The sequence below is a fragment of the Eulemur rufifrons genome, chromosome 30 (assembly GCF_041146395.1).
Source record: "Eulemur rufifrons isolate Redbay chromosome 30, OSU_ERuf_1, whole genome shotgun sequence".
NCBI lineage: Eukaryota > Metazoa > Chordata > Mammalia > Primates > Lemuridae > Eulemur > Eulemur rufifrons.
Window position 1 is genome coordinate 34,037,233 of NC_091012.1, and position 15,659 is coordinate 34,052,891.

At 36.5% G+C, this 15,659-nt stretch overlaps 1 protein-coding gene across 3 annotated transcripts in view; it reads left to right on the forward strand.

The window, feature by feature from the left end:
- The window catches only part of ATP11C (ATPase phospholipid transporting 11C), a 182,055-nt gene that overhangs the window by 143,685 nt on the left and 22,711 nt on the right, over window positions 1-15,659 (forward strand). For all 3 annotated transcript variants that reach the window (XM_069462993.1, XM_069462994.1, XM_069462995.1), the window contains exons 21-23: window positions 4,205-4,307; window positions 5,866-6,011; window positions 12,294-12,353. In XM_069462993.1, the coding sequence (XP_069319094.1) occupies window positions 4,205-4,307; window positions 5,866-6,011; window positions 12,294-12,353 (309 nt within the window). The remainder of the gene's footprint in view (window positions 1-4,204; window positions 4,308-5,865; window positions 6,012-12,293; window positions 12,354-15,659) is intronic.

A 15,659-nucleotide genomic window follows, 5' to 3' on the forward strand; every position in this document is an offset into this window, starting at 1 on the left:
TGTCTGCTAGACAGCTCCATATGGGATTCCCTACTATCATATTAAATTCTAGTGTCCAAGACAGATCTTGTAATTTTCTATGCAGACTGGTTTGGTTTTTCCCTTGTCTTATATTATTCCTGTTACCAGTACCGGTTTTCTTTTGCTCCCTAGGTCTTAAAACTACCTTTGATCTTCCTCCTCTCCTTCCATATTTAGTCATCATATCTTGTTGATCCCACTTTTTGTCATAGCTCTCATTTTGGTGCCATCTTTTGAAACCTTTTACTGCCAGCCTAGTCTAAACTCTTAAAACTTTACGCACAGAGTGTTTGATTTAGTCTCCTCACTGGTCTGCTTGCTTTCACTCATGCACCTTCAATCTCTTTCCCCACACTTCCACATTAATATTATTAAAACACGACTCTTCCCATGATATATTCTTTCTCAGACACTTTTAGTGGTTTCATAGTCCCTTAGGACTGAAGGGTAGATGACTGAATGTGGCACTTGGGGCTCCCACAGTGTCCCTTAATGTGTCTCTACATGGTTGTGTCCATTATCGCTCCCTTATCCAGCATAAATTCTCCACTCCTGTTGGTTGTTCTCTCTTTATGTCTCTTCCATGTGCTATGCTCAGAGCAGCTTCCAAAACTTTTCTCATATCATTTCCTCATCTGGAATTCTCTCTGAATTCCCCTGGTCTAACAAAAATTTTACTCATAATAAAACCCAGCTCAAGAGCCATCTCCTGTATGCTACCTTTTCCAGCCCACACAGGCAGAATTGATCTGCCTCACCTTGCTTCTTTGTGTTCACTAGGTACCAGGAAACTTAGGATATCATTTACATATTTTTTCACTTCCGTATATACTGCAGGATATTCTTTCATACGTAGTTTTGCTTCTTCAGATTCTTTAGCCAATTGCTCTAGACCAAAGGATGGCTGCATTTGTGGCTTCTCCTCACACATCACGTACACACACACACACACACACACACACACCCCCCATCCTACTTGGGGCTTTTCCTCTGTCTACCTTCTAACTCATAGTCCCCACTGCAATCAGAGGCTCTTCTTCTCTACAATCTTGAAAACCTCCCTTGGCCCCAGCGGGGGAATCAGTTCCAGCCAGTATCCATAGAAATCTGTCCCCTTAGTCAGAGGCTTGCCTCCAAAAGTGGTATCTATCTCTCTTTCTCTTTCTCTGTTTCTTTTCTTTCTTTTCACCTTCACTATGTGCTGCTTTAAATTGTTTACCTGGGTTTTGACTACTTCACTGCCCATGCAGGTATGTGAATGCCTAATCATATCCTGCTTGTCCCACCCTGAACATGGCGCCCCTTGGGTTTCAGTCCTCAGTCTGTTTTATTTCTCTCACTGTAGTCACTTTTTCAAGGGTATCACCTATTCATTTGTCATGTCCAAATAGGTGATGTTCAAGTCACTATCTCCAATCCAAATCTTTGGGGTTCTACATCTTCAACTACTTAACAAACATGTCTTCTTGGGTGTGTCATTATCACCCCAACTCTGCCTTCTCTAGAGCCCAACCATCATTTTCCTTGCCATCTTCTATTTCTATGACTGAGCTCACTATACTTTCAGGTTTCTAGATTGAAAACCTTGAAGTCTATGTTGATTTCCCTCATGCTTTACTCTTCCATGTGATCTTTGTCTATTTTTTAGTACACTGTCTTCTATTCCTTTCTTTTCATTACCTTCCAGGGCCAGGACTTTAAATAGCTCATTGAACTCCACCTGTAACTAGTCACATAACTTCTCTCTTTGCCCAGTCTTGCTTTCCTCCAGTTCTTCCTGCATCCTGCTGTCACTTTCATAATATCCTTCCCTGTTGATCTGGCACCAGACAGATATAGTTGTCCACGCCCTCTATATAAAAATCTCATTGATCTGGTCAAGCCAGATCTATTTTCTCAGCATGTACTATATTTACCTGGCTGTGTGCCTTTGAATATACTATTCTCTTTCTCTGGAATATACCCCTCTTCCCCGTCCATTTAAATCTGACTGATATTTCATGACTTATATCAGATCATTCTTCCTTCTGTGAAATCATTCCTAATCACTGTAGTGTCTTCTCACTTCTCTGACATCATAGGCCTTCTTATGTGGATGGCAATGTCATGTATTCCTGCACAAATGTTATGTTTTGTCACCTTGTGTTGTTAACCTAGTTATCTAATATTCTTGTACTCATAACCTATCCATACTACTTCATTGTATGCTTCTTAAGATGTGTGATCAAGCCTTATATCTTTTTTGGATCTCAGCAAATTGCTTTCCATAGTGCATTGCAACCAGTTATAGTTGATGAATGAATAGTTTTTTGGTAAAATTATTTCTTTTTCATGAAAGCTATCCTAGAGATTGAGGGGAAGATCTTAATCCAGTTGACCTGGGACTCAGTGAAAAGCTCCCTGTTTACCTGTATAAGTCCTTCATGATTTTATAGTCCATGATCATATATCCTTTTATGTTTCCACAGTGACAAGTTTTACTCTTTTTAATCTATATTTTCATGCAGAAGCTGCCACCCTTGATGATTTTATTGCCTTCCCTAGACCTTTCCTGGCTGCAGTTTTTCTTCCTTGAAGTGAAAATCATTACTGTACATGGTATAATTGGTGTAATTAGTTAACCAGTATTGTAGCCTACCAAAAACAAATTTAGTTTGGGTTCTTTAATTTTGTCTTTGAATCTTTTAACTTACAGGTTATTTCTGACAGTCTTTTAAAAAGTTTTTAAGAAGAACCAAATGAGGGGAGGGACTGGGGAAAGGTGGCATTTCACAGTCACATCATTTTTGTGGTAAATGGTTTGGTTGTGTGTTTTTTGGTGCAATTTTAATATAACTAAAACCTGATTGAATTCTGTTAAAAGAAATAACTGCAGAGTGCTTTAGCTTCATATAAATTATTTTTAATTCAGGTATGTTGGAAATAGATTTTATTTATGTTAACTGGTCAGAGAAATTGTGAGGACAGAATTTTTGCAAAGCATTATTTAAACTTTTTAAAAACTGCTAGATTGCAAGGGGTTTTGAGGGTTGCCACATTAAACAGTGATTATTTTCTAAAACATAGGGTAGGAGGGCAGCTGCTTACCCAGTGCACTTCCCACAAGTAACTGCCAGGAGGTTTTGGAGAACCCCAAGCCAGAAGTGTTTTAATACCAGGGATTAACATTTTATTCGGTACCTGCCATGAACACAGTACTGAACTACACAGTAGCATTTACACATCTTGAATAAACACTCAGGGAATAGTGACAGGCTTTGTACACATGTCTTGGGCAACTTTCTGCAAATCTCACCCCCTTTAAAATGTCCCTTTTAAAATACAGCTACCTACAGGAAAGGTCAAACCATATTGAGCAGTAAGAGATTTAGTAAAGTTTAGTTGGCAACCAGATGGGTATAATAATTTAACATTAGATAAGTTCCTGGGAATAAGGGTTGATGTGCTCCTAGGGAAGGTGGAAGTGTCAGCAGGGAGGAGAGAATCAGAGGTAACCAAAAACATTATTCTCTGACTTCACATTTTTGTTCTGGTGGCCCTGTATGTGTCACCCCAGATCAGCTTTCTGGCCTCCAGTGTCACACATTCAACATCTGATCTGAAAGGACACTTTATGCAATGACAAAAGAGGGAAATGTGTTCATCTCCAAAATGTGTGAGAGGCAAGATTTTTGATAGTTCATACATGCATAGAACCAGAAACAAGTGGGTACTAATGTTACATTTTGAATGGCTGTCTTCTGCATCTGAGAATTCAAGACTATTGTATATACAGTTGGCCCTCCATATCCATGGGTCCTGCATCTGTGGATTCAAAGAACCATGGATCAAAGATATTAGGAAAAAAAAACCCAAATAATAAAAAATTACAACAATAAAAATAATACAAATTAAAAACTAATTCAGTATAACAAATACTTACATAGAATTTACATTGTATTAGATATTATTTTTTAAGTAATCTAGAGATGATTTAAAGTACTTGGGAGATTTTGGTATCCATGGAGGGTTCTGGAACCAATCCCTTGCAGATACGGAGGGATGACTGTATTCACAAGCTACCTACCTTTCTGTTTGCAAGGCTGCCATTTACAAGTGTGAATGAGGCATAAATCCCCAAAGTAGTCCAGTCTCACATTCTGCTTTGACCTTTTTCTATACCTCTTTTCTATTTAATGTTTAGATTGTCAGAATGGTGAAGAATTTAAAAGGCAGCCCAATAACTCTGTCGATAGGTGATGGTGCCAATGATGTTAGTATGATCTTGGAATCCCATGTGGGAATAGGTAAGAAACTTCTAATGAGATAGCAGCTGTAAGGTATCATTATTGCTTTCAGGTAGAGTGGTCTTATATTCTAGAGAGATTGTTTTGGTTGCTCATCTTAAATTTGAATTTTGTAATGATAATTGTTAATTGAATGAAAGTCCTCATCTGATAATGGAACATGTCCATCCCAAGGTCCTACCCCTGATGGGAATGTAGCAATGCATATTTAGAGGATATTTTTAGATTAGCCAAGTAAAGTGAATTTCCAAAACCTACTGGCAACACAATTGATTGTTTAGCTCTCACTTTGACATTATGTGTGAAATTTTATTGATTTTCTGCCCCTGGCCAGACTGCCTGCTTATGTTGCTGCACTATATCTTTTGAGATTCTTAACTGTTTAGGGCTAAGAAATGATAATTGGTTGGCTGGTGTTCAACATGGCAGTATTTATGGGTGGTTTGAGCTATAGTGTTGAATTTATTTTCTTTTTTTTTTTTTTTTTTTTTTTTTGAGACAGAGTCTCACTTTATTGCCCAGGCTAGAGTGAGTGCCGTGGCGTCAGCTTAGCTCACAGCAACCTCAGACTCCTCAGCTTAAGCGATCCTACTGCCTCAGCCTCCCGAGTAGCTGGGACTACAGGCATGCGCCACTATGCCCGGCTAATTTTTCTATATATATTTTTAGTTGTCCGTATAATTTCTTTCTATTTTTAGTAGAGACGGGGTCTCGCTCTTGCTCAGGCTGGTCTCGAACTCCTGATCTTGAGCGATCCACCCGCCTCGGCCTCCCAGAGTGCTAGGATTACAGGCGTGAGCCACCGCGCCCGGCCTATAGTGTTGAATTTATATGTTGATATTCAGCAACAGATTTTCTACCACCTGTACCATTTTTTTTCCCTGTCAGGCTGCTGTTAGGCAACAAACCTAATACCCCAGGAACTTTTTTTTTGGCAGGGGGCTGGGGACAGATATGGAATTAATATCTTGGGAATCATTGCACTACAGTTTAGATTCCCAGTTCTTTTTTCCATTTGGAAGTAGTCCTGTTTAGTGTAGAACTCTTAAGTTCCCCTCATTGGTTATTCATCATGGAAATGGTCCAAAGCTGTTTGAGCTCATGGACCCTTAGGCTGCTAGTTAGAATTTCATTCAGTGTGGGGATTTCACCATTTTCTCATTGAGCTCCTAGACCACAAACTTGCAAGTTTCTAAATTGCCTTAATATAGCACCTAGTCTAGTGTCATAGACAATTAAATACTTAATGAGTACTTTAAAAATAATTTTCAGGTTGAACTTTTTGCTTCCAGATAATGTTTTGTCTTTTAATGATTGAAATAATGATTCATACTTTTATATTGTATAACAAATAAGTGGTTACCAATTAAACTTAGTTTCCTTTTATTTGGTAAGGTTCATTGTCACTGTTAAAGAAAGCCCTTTTTGGTTTAAGAAAAAAGCAAAGCTAAACTATACAATTGAACTATAACATTTAAGCAAGTTGAAAATATGAAAATAAACCAGGGGGTTGCTTATTCTATGGAGTATTCACCCTATAGAGACATTCTCTTTTTAGGTATTAAAGGCAAAGAAGGTCGCCAAGCAGCCAGGAATAGCGATTATTCTGTTCCAAAGTTTAAACATTTAAAGAAACTGCTTTTGGCTCATGGACATCTATATTATGTGAGAATAGCACACCTTGTACAGTATTTCTTCTATAAGGTATGTGATAAAATATTTGTAATTTAATTTCTGACTATTTAATTCAGCGTTAGCCCAGATTGGTCATGGTTTTATTCTTTCATTTTTCATACTGCTTGTGCTGTCTTGATACTGAAATTTATAGTCATCAAAGTAGAGGTGGTCTATTTAATGAATCAGAAACATTTGATGCAAGAGATTTGAGATGAATTTTTAAAGCCAATTTTATTGAATTATAAATTAAACATAATAAAGTACATTCATTAAAATTGTACAGTTTCCTGAGTTTTGGCAAATGTATACATCCATATAACCACCCCCTAATTAAAAAATAGAATAGTTCCATCACCCCGGAAAATTCTCATTATACTCCTTCCCAATGTCCTCTGCCCTTGCCCCAAACAATAACTAATCTGATTTATATTATTATACCATATGTAGTAGTATGTATGACAGATAAAGATATAAATATAATATATGCAATATACACATTTGTTTTTCCTGTTCTAGAACTTCTTATAAGTGGAATCTGTGTCTGGCCTATTTAACTCAGCATAATGTTTTTGAGCTTCATCCATATTATGTATCAATAGTTGGTTCCCTTTTTATGCTAAATAGTATTTAAAGCTACATTTTCGAGTAGCAGAATCCTGTGTTCAAATGAAATTACCCAGATAAAGTAGATAGAAGCAGGATTGCATTGACTTAAGTGTGATGTGCCAGGGCTGCTTACTTGTTCAACCTCCCTTTCCTGTCCCAGAGGTTTCTCAGAGCACAATTTGGAATCCATGAATATAGTTAAAACCACTTATTTTATGTGTAATGAACTTGGCATACATGACAGTGAAGTAACTGGTCTAAGGTGTGCAAATCATTTTAAGCTGATGTGGGCCATAACTTTATCTCCTGTCCTGTGTTCTGGTCAATGAAGTTTAAAATTATTTTTTGGCTTTTCATTTTGAAATAATTTCAGGCTTTAAAAAAGTTGCAAAATTAGTGAAATAATTCTCATATAGTCTTTGCTCAGCTTCATCAACTGTTATCACCTACAACATAGTTATCAGGATCAGCAAATTGGTATTAATTAGCACATTACTATTAATTGGTCTGCATACTGTATTCAGATTTTGCCAGTGGTCCCACAGATGTTCTTTTTGTGGCCCATTTCTTTTCAAAATCACCTTTGCATTGAAGCTGTCATGTCTCCTTAGTCTTCTTTAATATAGGACAGTTCCTGTCTTCTTTGTCTTCATGGCTTTTACATTCTTGAAGAGTACTGAATAATTAATTTGCAGAATGTACTTCCACTTGGGCTTCTGTAATGTTTGCTTATTATTAGATTCAAGTTATGCATTTTGGGCACAAACACCACAGAAGTGATGTTATGATAACCTTTTTAGCGTATCGTATCAGGAGGCACATGTTGTCAATAAGCCTCACTAATGATAATGTTAATTTTGATAATTAGGTTCAAATGTTGTTTTGGGTGTCTTAAGACCCTTCCACTTTGCTCTGTGTAATTTCATTTGAAAACAGGATTCTGCTACTAAAACATGTTTTAGTTTATGAGTTAAAATCCACTGCTATCATTATTTATTTTGTTACTCAAATTGTCCTGTATTTGGCCATTGGGAGCTCCTATGTCCTTATCCCCATCATTTTTGAAGACTTCTTTATTTTCTGGTACCACAGGATGTTATTTTCCCTGCCCCGGCCCTGGATTCAGACATTTTTCCAGGGATCACTGGTTCCTTTTATTTGCAAATAATATTTAGAAATCAAAATCTGGGTGCTACTTGTGCTCATTGCTGCTAGGTGAAGTTGGTTCTAGGCCTTCTCAGTAGACAGAAGGTATGCACAAAATATCTGTATCTGTGTGTATATATCTAAGTCCTCACTTAAGAACATTGATAGGTTTTTGGAAACTGTGACTTTAAGTGAAACAATGTACAGCAGGTCCTCGAATGACATTGTTTCATTCAAAGTCATGTCATTTTGTTATAATGTTGATGAGAAAAAACAATTGGTTATCTTACACATCATGTCACCTAAAGTTGCAGTTTCCAAGAAACTGTTGATGATGTTAAGTGAAGATGTATGTGTATGTGTGTTTACACACACATATTTTAGACTGGAATCAAAAGGATCAGTCTGAACTAAAATAATATCTCTGATTCCAGTCCAAACAGCACAGAGTTCATTCTAGCTTTTCCTTCTTTATTTGTAACTATTTCTCCAGTGGTGAGAAATGTGGTTCTCCTTGTCCACAATATGTATACTTACTTGCTCAATCCTAAAATACACTTAAAGTAGTTTCATAATTGCTAACTCATACTCCTGAGAAACAAACTAACTTGAGTATGATATTTGTGTGCAGTTTTTAATTGACAAAAATTATATATATTTATGGTATATGTGATATTTTAATATATATACATTGTGGAATGGCTAAATCAAGCTAACATATGCATTACCTCACATGCTTATTTTATGTGTGTGATGAGAACATTTAAAATTTACTCTTAGCGATTTTCAAGTATACAGTATATTTTTATTACTATATCCCAGAGATACAATAGATCTCTAACTGAAATTTTGTGTCTTTTGATCAACATCTCCCCAGCCCCTCTCCCCAGCCCCAGGTATCCACCATTTTACTGCTCTGCTTCTATGAGTTTGACCATTTTAGATTCCACATATAGGTGAGATCATGAGGTATTTGTCTTTGTGTGCCTGGCTTATTTCACTTAACACAGTGTCCTCTGGGTTCATGGGTTCATCCATGTTGTCGCAAATGTGTGCAGTTCTTTTTATAATTTAGCCTTAAAGTATATAGTCAAAGTACTATTTTCTAAGGTTGCTTATTTTTTTTTCCCTTTCCACCACTTCAGTATGGTTAGGTTATTTTTTTGTTTGCATTCCATTTGGGTCCTTCCCTTCTAGTCCTGATTTATTTTAATTATTTATTTTTTGCGTATGTGAAACACTGGCATGGTTCTAAAAGAGCTACACCAAAAGGTCTACTCAAGATGAGGTTTTCTGAGAATGTTAGTGACTTAATGCTCTAAACAAAAAGAATCGTGCAAAAGTGACTTTTCTAAAATCTCTCTTTTAAAGTACACATAATTCCTTTTCTAAAATGAAATTTTTGCAGTCATCTCTAATTGTCCATAAGCATACCAAGAGACCCAACGGTAACATTTTATTATGTGACCTTCTGATCTTTTATTATACAAATTAATGTATGTATATATTTTTATATACTACACAGAGGTTTTCTATTTTTAATTTTTTGATATATAATTCACATAACAAAATTTTCCATTTTAAAGTGTATGATTTGATGGCTTTTAGTATTCACTCTCCTTTGCAACCATCACTACTATCTAATTCCAAAACTTTTCCATCACCCCCAAAAGAAACCTTATTTATCCCTATTTGGTGCAATACATATTGTTTCACACTGCCTTTTCACTTAATATATTGTGAGCATTTTTCTCACTCAGTTTAATATTTTTCTAAAACATGATAATTGTACAATATCTTAAACTCCCATTATTGGACACTGAGGTTGTTTCTGCAACAAATACCTTGGTTTTCTTTTACTGCCAACCATTATAGTACACGTTAAACTGAGTCTTCATACCTATTATTGTCTACCAGGGAATAGAATTGACCAAATTTCTTAATTAGATTCCAGTTTGTAGGTATAGTATCAAGTGTATGTTCTAGTTTTAAATGATTGAAGCAGTTATGGCATTTGAATTTCATTCCCTATATTTCACAGGAGGGAAAACTCAGCAACTGCTTTTTTGTGTCAGTTGTCTATAATCAACCCTAGGTCTTTCCTATTAACTTTATATTTTGTAAAATAAATATAACTGTGAACTCAGGTTCACAGATTTGCTAATACTCTGCCAGCCAGTATCAACTGGTAGCCAGGCCAAACACTGAGGAAGAGGAGGATTATAATGATGATGGTGATGATGATTTCCATTATGTGTAAGGTATTTTGCTAGTTGACAAATTTATGAGGCAAGTAGTATTATTTCCATTTAAAATATGGGCAAAGTAGGGCTCAAAGAGATATAACTTGCCTTTGGCTCTCCAGCTATGAGGTGACAGAGCTAGATTTCCAGCATAGGCTCAGGACTCTTTCTGTGTCCTAGTTAGGGTCTATTGGGCCTTGCACTCAGTAACTAACAGCCCCACATGGGAATAAATGGTTATTCTCTCTGAACCTCCCCCTAGTAGGAGATCTCATGAAGATTTGCCATACAGATTTGCCTAGTAATTTGATCCTATTCTAGAGGCTTGGTTTGCCTATTTTGGATCTTGGCCTGCAATTCAAGCAACTGCCACCAGATGGAAGGGATGCTCTGTTAGGAGAACAAAACAAGCATTAAAATGGCAAATGTTGATCAGTGATCTAAAATTGGCAAATCCCTGTTCCCAATATAGGGGATTATTTAGGTAGATAATGTCCTCTATCTTAATTAGTATTTCTATGCCCATTATCATCTTGGTGACTGACTTAGCAGTATTTCTTTTTTATTGCTGGCTTTTGTCCCAAGAGTATTTCTAAAGTGTTCAATCCTCATTGGCTAAGCTAAGAAGTCTTTCCTTCCTCCTTTCCTGTCATTGCATCTTCAAATTATTATTACCTCACTCCTGGTGTACTTTAGTGACAGGTCTTCCTGCCTTCCGTTTCTCCATTTAATCCTCCTTGCATAATTGAACCAGGTTAATGTTTAGAGAATGCCACTTTTCAGTGTGTCCATTAGAAACTTTACTCTCCATTGTTTCAGGATTAGTGTGGCTTTTAAGGCACCCCACAGTTTGACCCTGCCTTACTATACATGTTTAATATACATACTGCCTTGCCTTGGTTCCTGCTATCAACATACCCTATTTATCTTTAAGACGTAGTTCAAGTACTAACTTTATTCAGTCAACAAATATGTTTTGAATGTGTTACCGTGTGCCAAGCACCGTTTTAGGCACTGAGGTTTCACCATGGAATAAGATGGGCAACGTCCCTGTTCTCATGGAACTCACGTTCTAGTGGGGGAGGCAGACACTCCACTTTTCATGAGTTACTCCATGATCCCCACTGAGCTCTGCCTCTTACAACCTCAGAACACCTATATATTTTTTTTTATATAAAATATGACTCTAGAAATGCTGTGGACGATGTTTTGCATTGTACCAGAACTGACACATACAAATGAGTCTTGTTCTTCCAGGTGATGACCTTGGGGAGTTCTATTCTCATGCTGCAGGGGTGATTGGAAAACACAAGAGCCCCCGCTTTTAGGAACTTCCTCCAGAGCCTGTAGTATATCCATCTAAATATCCTCAGCCATGTCAGATGTTCATCCTTTAAGGTTGCATTTGATTTTTAAAAACAGCTTCCAGTCTCCCAGAGCTGAGTCTGATGAATTAGCTAAGTGAGAATGTGTGACAAAAGGGAGGAAACTGGTTTTCTGACAAGACTCAAAAGTGGGCTTTTGAAGGGGCTTCCCAAGGAGAAGTCCAAAGACATCATGAACAAGTAACAGCAGCTCTCAAATAAGCCCACAGCCTACTTTGAAGGATAGCACTCATTTGAAAACTCTAGTTCTGGTACTTTTGCCTGAAGACATTAATTTCAGTATTTTATAGTCACACTCAGTGGCTTTTATTACCTTATGAATTTCCAGCTTGTATTTTTATAATCTGCATATTTTCAGTATTTTTCTAATTAAACAGTAAGTCCCTTAGGAGAAAGAAGTTGGCACTTTTTTTTTTTTTAAGTATCACCCACAGTGCCATCTTAGCATATAGTAGGTGCTCCATAATGATATGTTGATTGTTTGATGAGGCAGTAATAAAGGCAATGAAGCATTTGTTGATACTGTTAGTATCAACATAATCTATAATAGTTTCCTAACAATTTATTGGCATTGACTTTAAATATACACTTACAGCATTATCAGTCTACCTTATGATGATTTTGCAAATCTAACTGATATTTAAAGTACGGTATTCATATTGGATAAACTCATTTCTTCTCTGGAAAAAGAAGAGCAGCAAGAGGTTTTCATAAAGTGAGTGAGATCCTCTTCCGCCTTGGTAGGGCAAAAGTTGGTCTTAATACGAATTTCTTTTTGAGTGGTTTCCTTATGTCTCTGGAATAGAGATTTATTGCATTCTGACATTAGAAGGATTTAGGAATGACTAGAGACTGAAGTACAAGCTCCCGATTTAGTTTATAATGCTGATCAAATGAAAATATTAACCATTGTCTTAATTTTTTTCTAGAACCTTTGTTTCATTTTGCCACAGTTTTTGTACCAGTTCTTCTGTGGATTCTCACAACAGGTTTGTTTCCCAAGTTATTTGTTATAATGTAGTTTACATTTGCTGTTAATAAATCACCTTTGTGTTATAATAGATGGATAGAGATTAGGAAAGTCTGTCCAAAGTAAAAGGATCTCTTTTTCGTTTCAACAGTTGATTGTTCTTGACCTGGTTTTTGATAGTAGCAAATGTGTATGTCTTTGCTTTACTAATTATCTTACTGTTATTTTCCTTTTGAAACACTTTTGGTACATCCTGTTGGAGTTGAGATAACATTAACAAGAATATTTGAATTTTGTTCTTTTTATCAATGTATAAAATGTATTTTATAATTCTAAAATATTATAGTTTATTTCATCAAGTAAAATATCACACCTTTGCAGTTCCTCAGGTTGGTTTTACATAAAAACATTGGTCTTTAAACTGGCCAAGAAGCTGTGATTCCTACATAAAGCCTTGGATTACTTAAAGCAACTCTAGATGTTTTGGCCTCTATTGTTTTCTGAACATTTACTACATAAAGAATAGGCTATATATCAACTTGATACATAAGTGGTGGGATGGGCAGGCACATTTGTTTTAACAGCTGAAACAGATTTGACATTGCTTCTAGTGGGAAGTATAGCCAAATACAGGAGCTATAATGCTTAGTAACTCAGAAATTTTGTAGTTAATCTATGAGCAGTTCAGTGATTTTTGTCAAGCTGAGCTACCACATTGCCACAGATATTAAAGACTGAGAGTCTAAATTTCAAAGGCAAGCCTTATTCCTTTTGGTTCCTTGTGATAGGAAGTGATTTTTTTTTTTCCGAATTCCTTCGCAGTATTTTTAAGAGAATGCATCCTACTAATGAGATTGCTCCCTTTCTCTTGAATTTACCTCTTTGCTATTTGGTATGCTCTCTTACATCAATGCCATGTCATTAGCCCCATGGTGCCAGTTAAGCAGATCATGTTATGAATTAAGCATCTTTCGGGTGTAGGAAGTGTCATCAGCCTTCTTACATTCGAAAGTGATAGTATTAGTTACGGAGAGTTTTGTAAATTCTGATCAATCTGCTTTTCTTGAACATTCAAATTGCTATTGACCAAAATGCTGCTAATTTCGTGCTTTTTTGGATGAATGCAAGTATTAAAAAGATGTTTCAAATTTTCTTAACTAATTTGTAGTGAAGTGCTAAAGGGAAGTTGGCTTGATCTGGTTGAAATGTTGTTTTTATTTTGAAAGGAGTCTGTTGTTTTGTCCTTTTAAAACAGGTTTACCAAGCACAAATTGTATGAAGAAGGAAAGGACTTAACTCCTTAGACAGCCAGCTGAGTGAGATTCAAACCCTGTTACTGCCTTTGGTCTTAGGTTACCTTAACTACTTAGGTTTCCATAGGAGTTGGCATTTGGCCTCTTCAGTTCCTTGACTCATAGATTCGTTCCTTTGACAAATATTTTTTATTTTATTTTATTTTATTTTATTTTATTTTATTTTATTGAGGCAGAGTCTTAACTCTGTTTCCTGGGCTAGAGTGCCATGGCGTCAGCCTAGCTCACAGCAACCTCAAACTCTTGGGCTTAAGCAATCCTTCTGCCTCAGCCTCCCGAGTAGCTGGGACTACAGGCATGCGCCACCATGCCCGGCTAATTTTTTCTATGTATATTTTTAGCTGTCCATATAATTTTTTTCTATTTTTAGTAGAGACGGGGGTCTCGCTCTTGCTCAGGCTGGTCTCGAATTCCTGACCTCGAGCGATCCGCCCACCTCGGCCTCCCAGAGTGCTAGGATTACAGGCGTGAGCCACCGCGCCTGCCCGACAAATATTTTTTTAAATACCTACTTTGTGCCAGGCTAAGTGCTGAGGTTATAGCAGTGATCAAAACAAACTCCCTTACCCTCATGGAACCTGTAGTATAGGGGAAGAGACAGACAACAATCAAATATATTATGTCAGGTACTAATGTTCTCTGATGGGAAAAAAAAAATAAAGCATAATACAGGGATAGAGTGTGATTAAGTTGATCTGGAAAGGTCTGTCTCTTAAGGTGATAAGTTGACAGAGACCTTAAGGAGCTGAGGGAAGGAAGTATGCAGGCATCTTAGAGGAAAAGTATACCAGGTGAAAGGAAGGTCTCTCTGAGAAGGTGACATGATGTGTAAAATCTTTATTTTTGACTTTTGGCTTTGTGCTAGTGCTGATTGTAGCAACCTTTATTGCAAATATCTTTAGAGTTTGTATGAGTAGTCAGCCTTTTTCATTCCATAACCACTTTAGGTGTTTTCTGGAACTTGGAAAGTGGGCTATGGGAAATGTAGAAATGAGACTAAGACTCGGACTCTTTATGCAAGAAGCAACTCTTTCTTTAGCAAAAAGATAGGATAGTACTTGTCTTTTTTTTAATAATGAAAACATTGTAAGATGTTTAACAAGAAACAATATTATCAACTAAACCTGTTGTTTGTTTTTGGGACAGTCTGTCTCCTTTAATTATGTACCTAAGAATTACAATTGTCTCTCACATAACCTTAAAGTAACATAGTGAAACAAAAGTAGATTGATGCTTCTTTTGTTTAAATGACATTCAAGACTAAATTACACACTAGTCAATCTTAGTTGTAGTTATTAAAATTTTACTCATTAGTAAAAATGGGTAGTTTCCAAGGAAAATGTAGTATTGTGTGCCACAGACTAGTCCTCTCCCTTGAGACGTAACGGGAATGTAACACCTTTTTTGGTCCTTTTTAATTCAGTAGAATATCTTTACTGAGCTTAAATTTTTGTTTATAGAAAATATATTGGAAGTACCTCCATGTTCTTATGCACAACCATTTTCATTTAACTTCATTGAGAATGTTGCATGCATTATGTCTTGCTTTGTCTTTACTGCGGTCCAGATTTGTGGTTCCCTCCCCTGGGCTTCCCTAGCTCCCTGTACACCTCCCATTCTATCTCCCTATCTAGAATTTGAACTCCCTGGTAGAGAGGATTGAATCATCTCTGTCCCCAGTACTTGGCGCTTAGTAGGCACTAAGTAAACATTCTCAAGTCAACTAATGAATTAACTAATGCTCAATTCAAGTCATTCCCAACCCTTCTGAGTCAATGTCCATTATGATAGTAATTATCTTTAGTAGGCATTGATAAAAAATACATAATTGTGTTAATTTTATCACATTTTTATGATAGTAATTATCTTTAGTAGCCATTGATTAAAAATACATTTTTGTGTTAATTTGTGTCACATTTAAATGCATTAATCAAAAGGCATTCATATGTGTGAAAAATACATATGAGTATGGGGCATTATTTATTCAGGCCACAGAAAATGGTTGTATGATA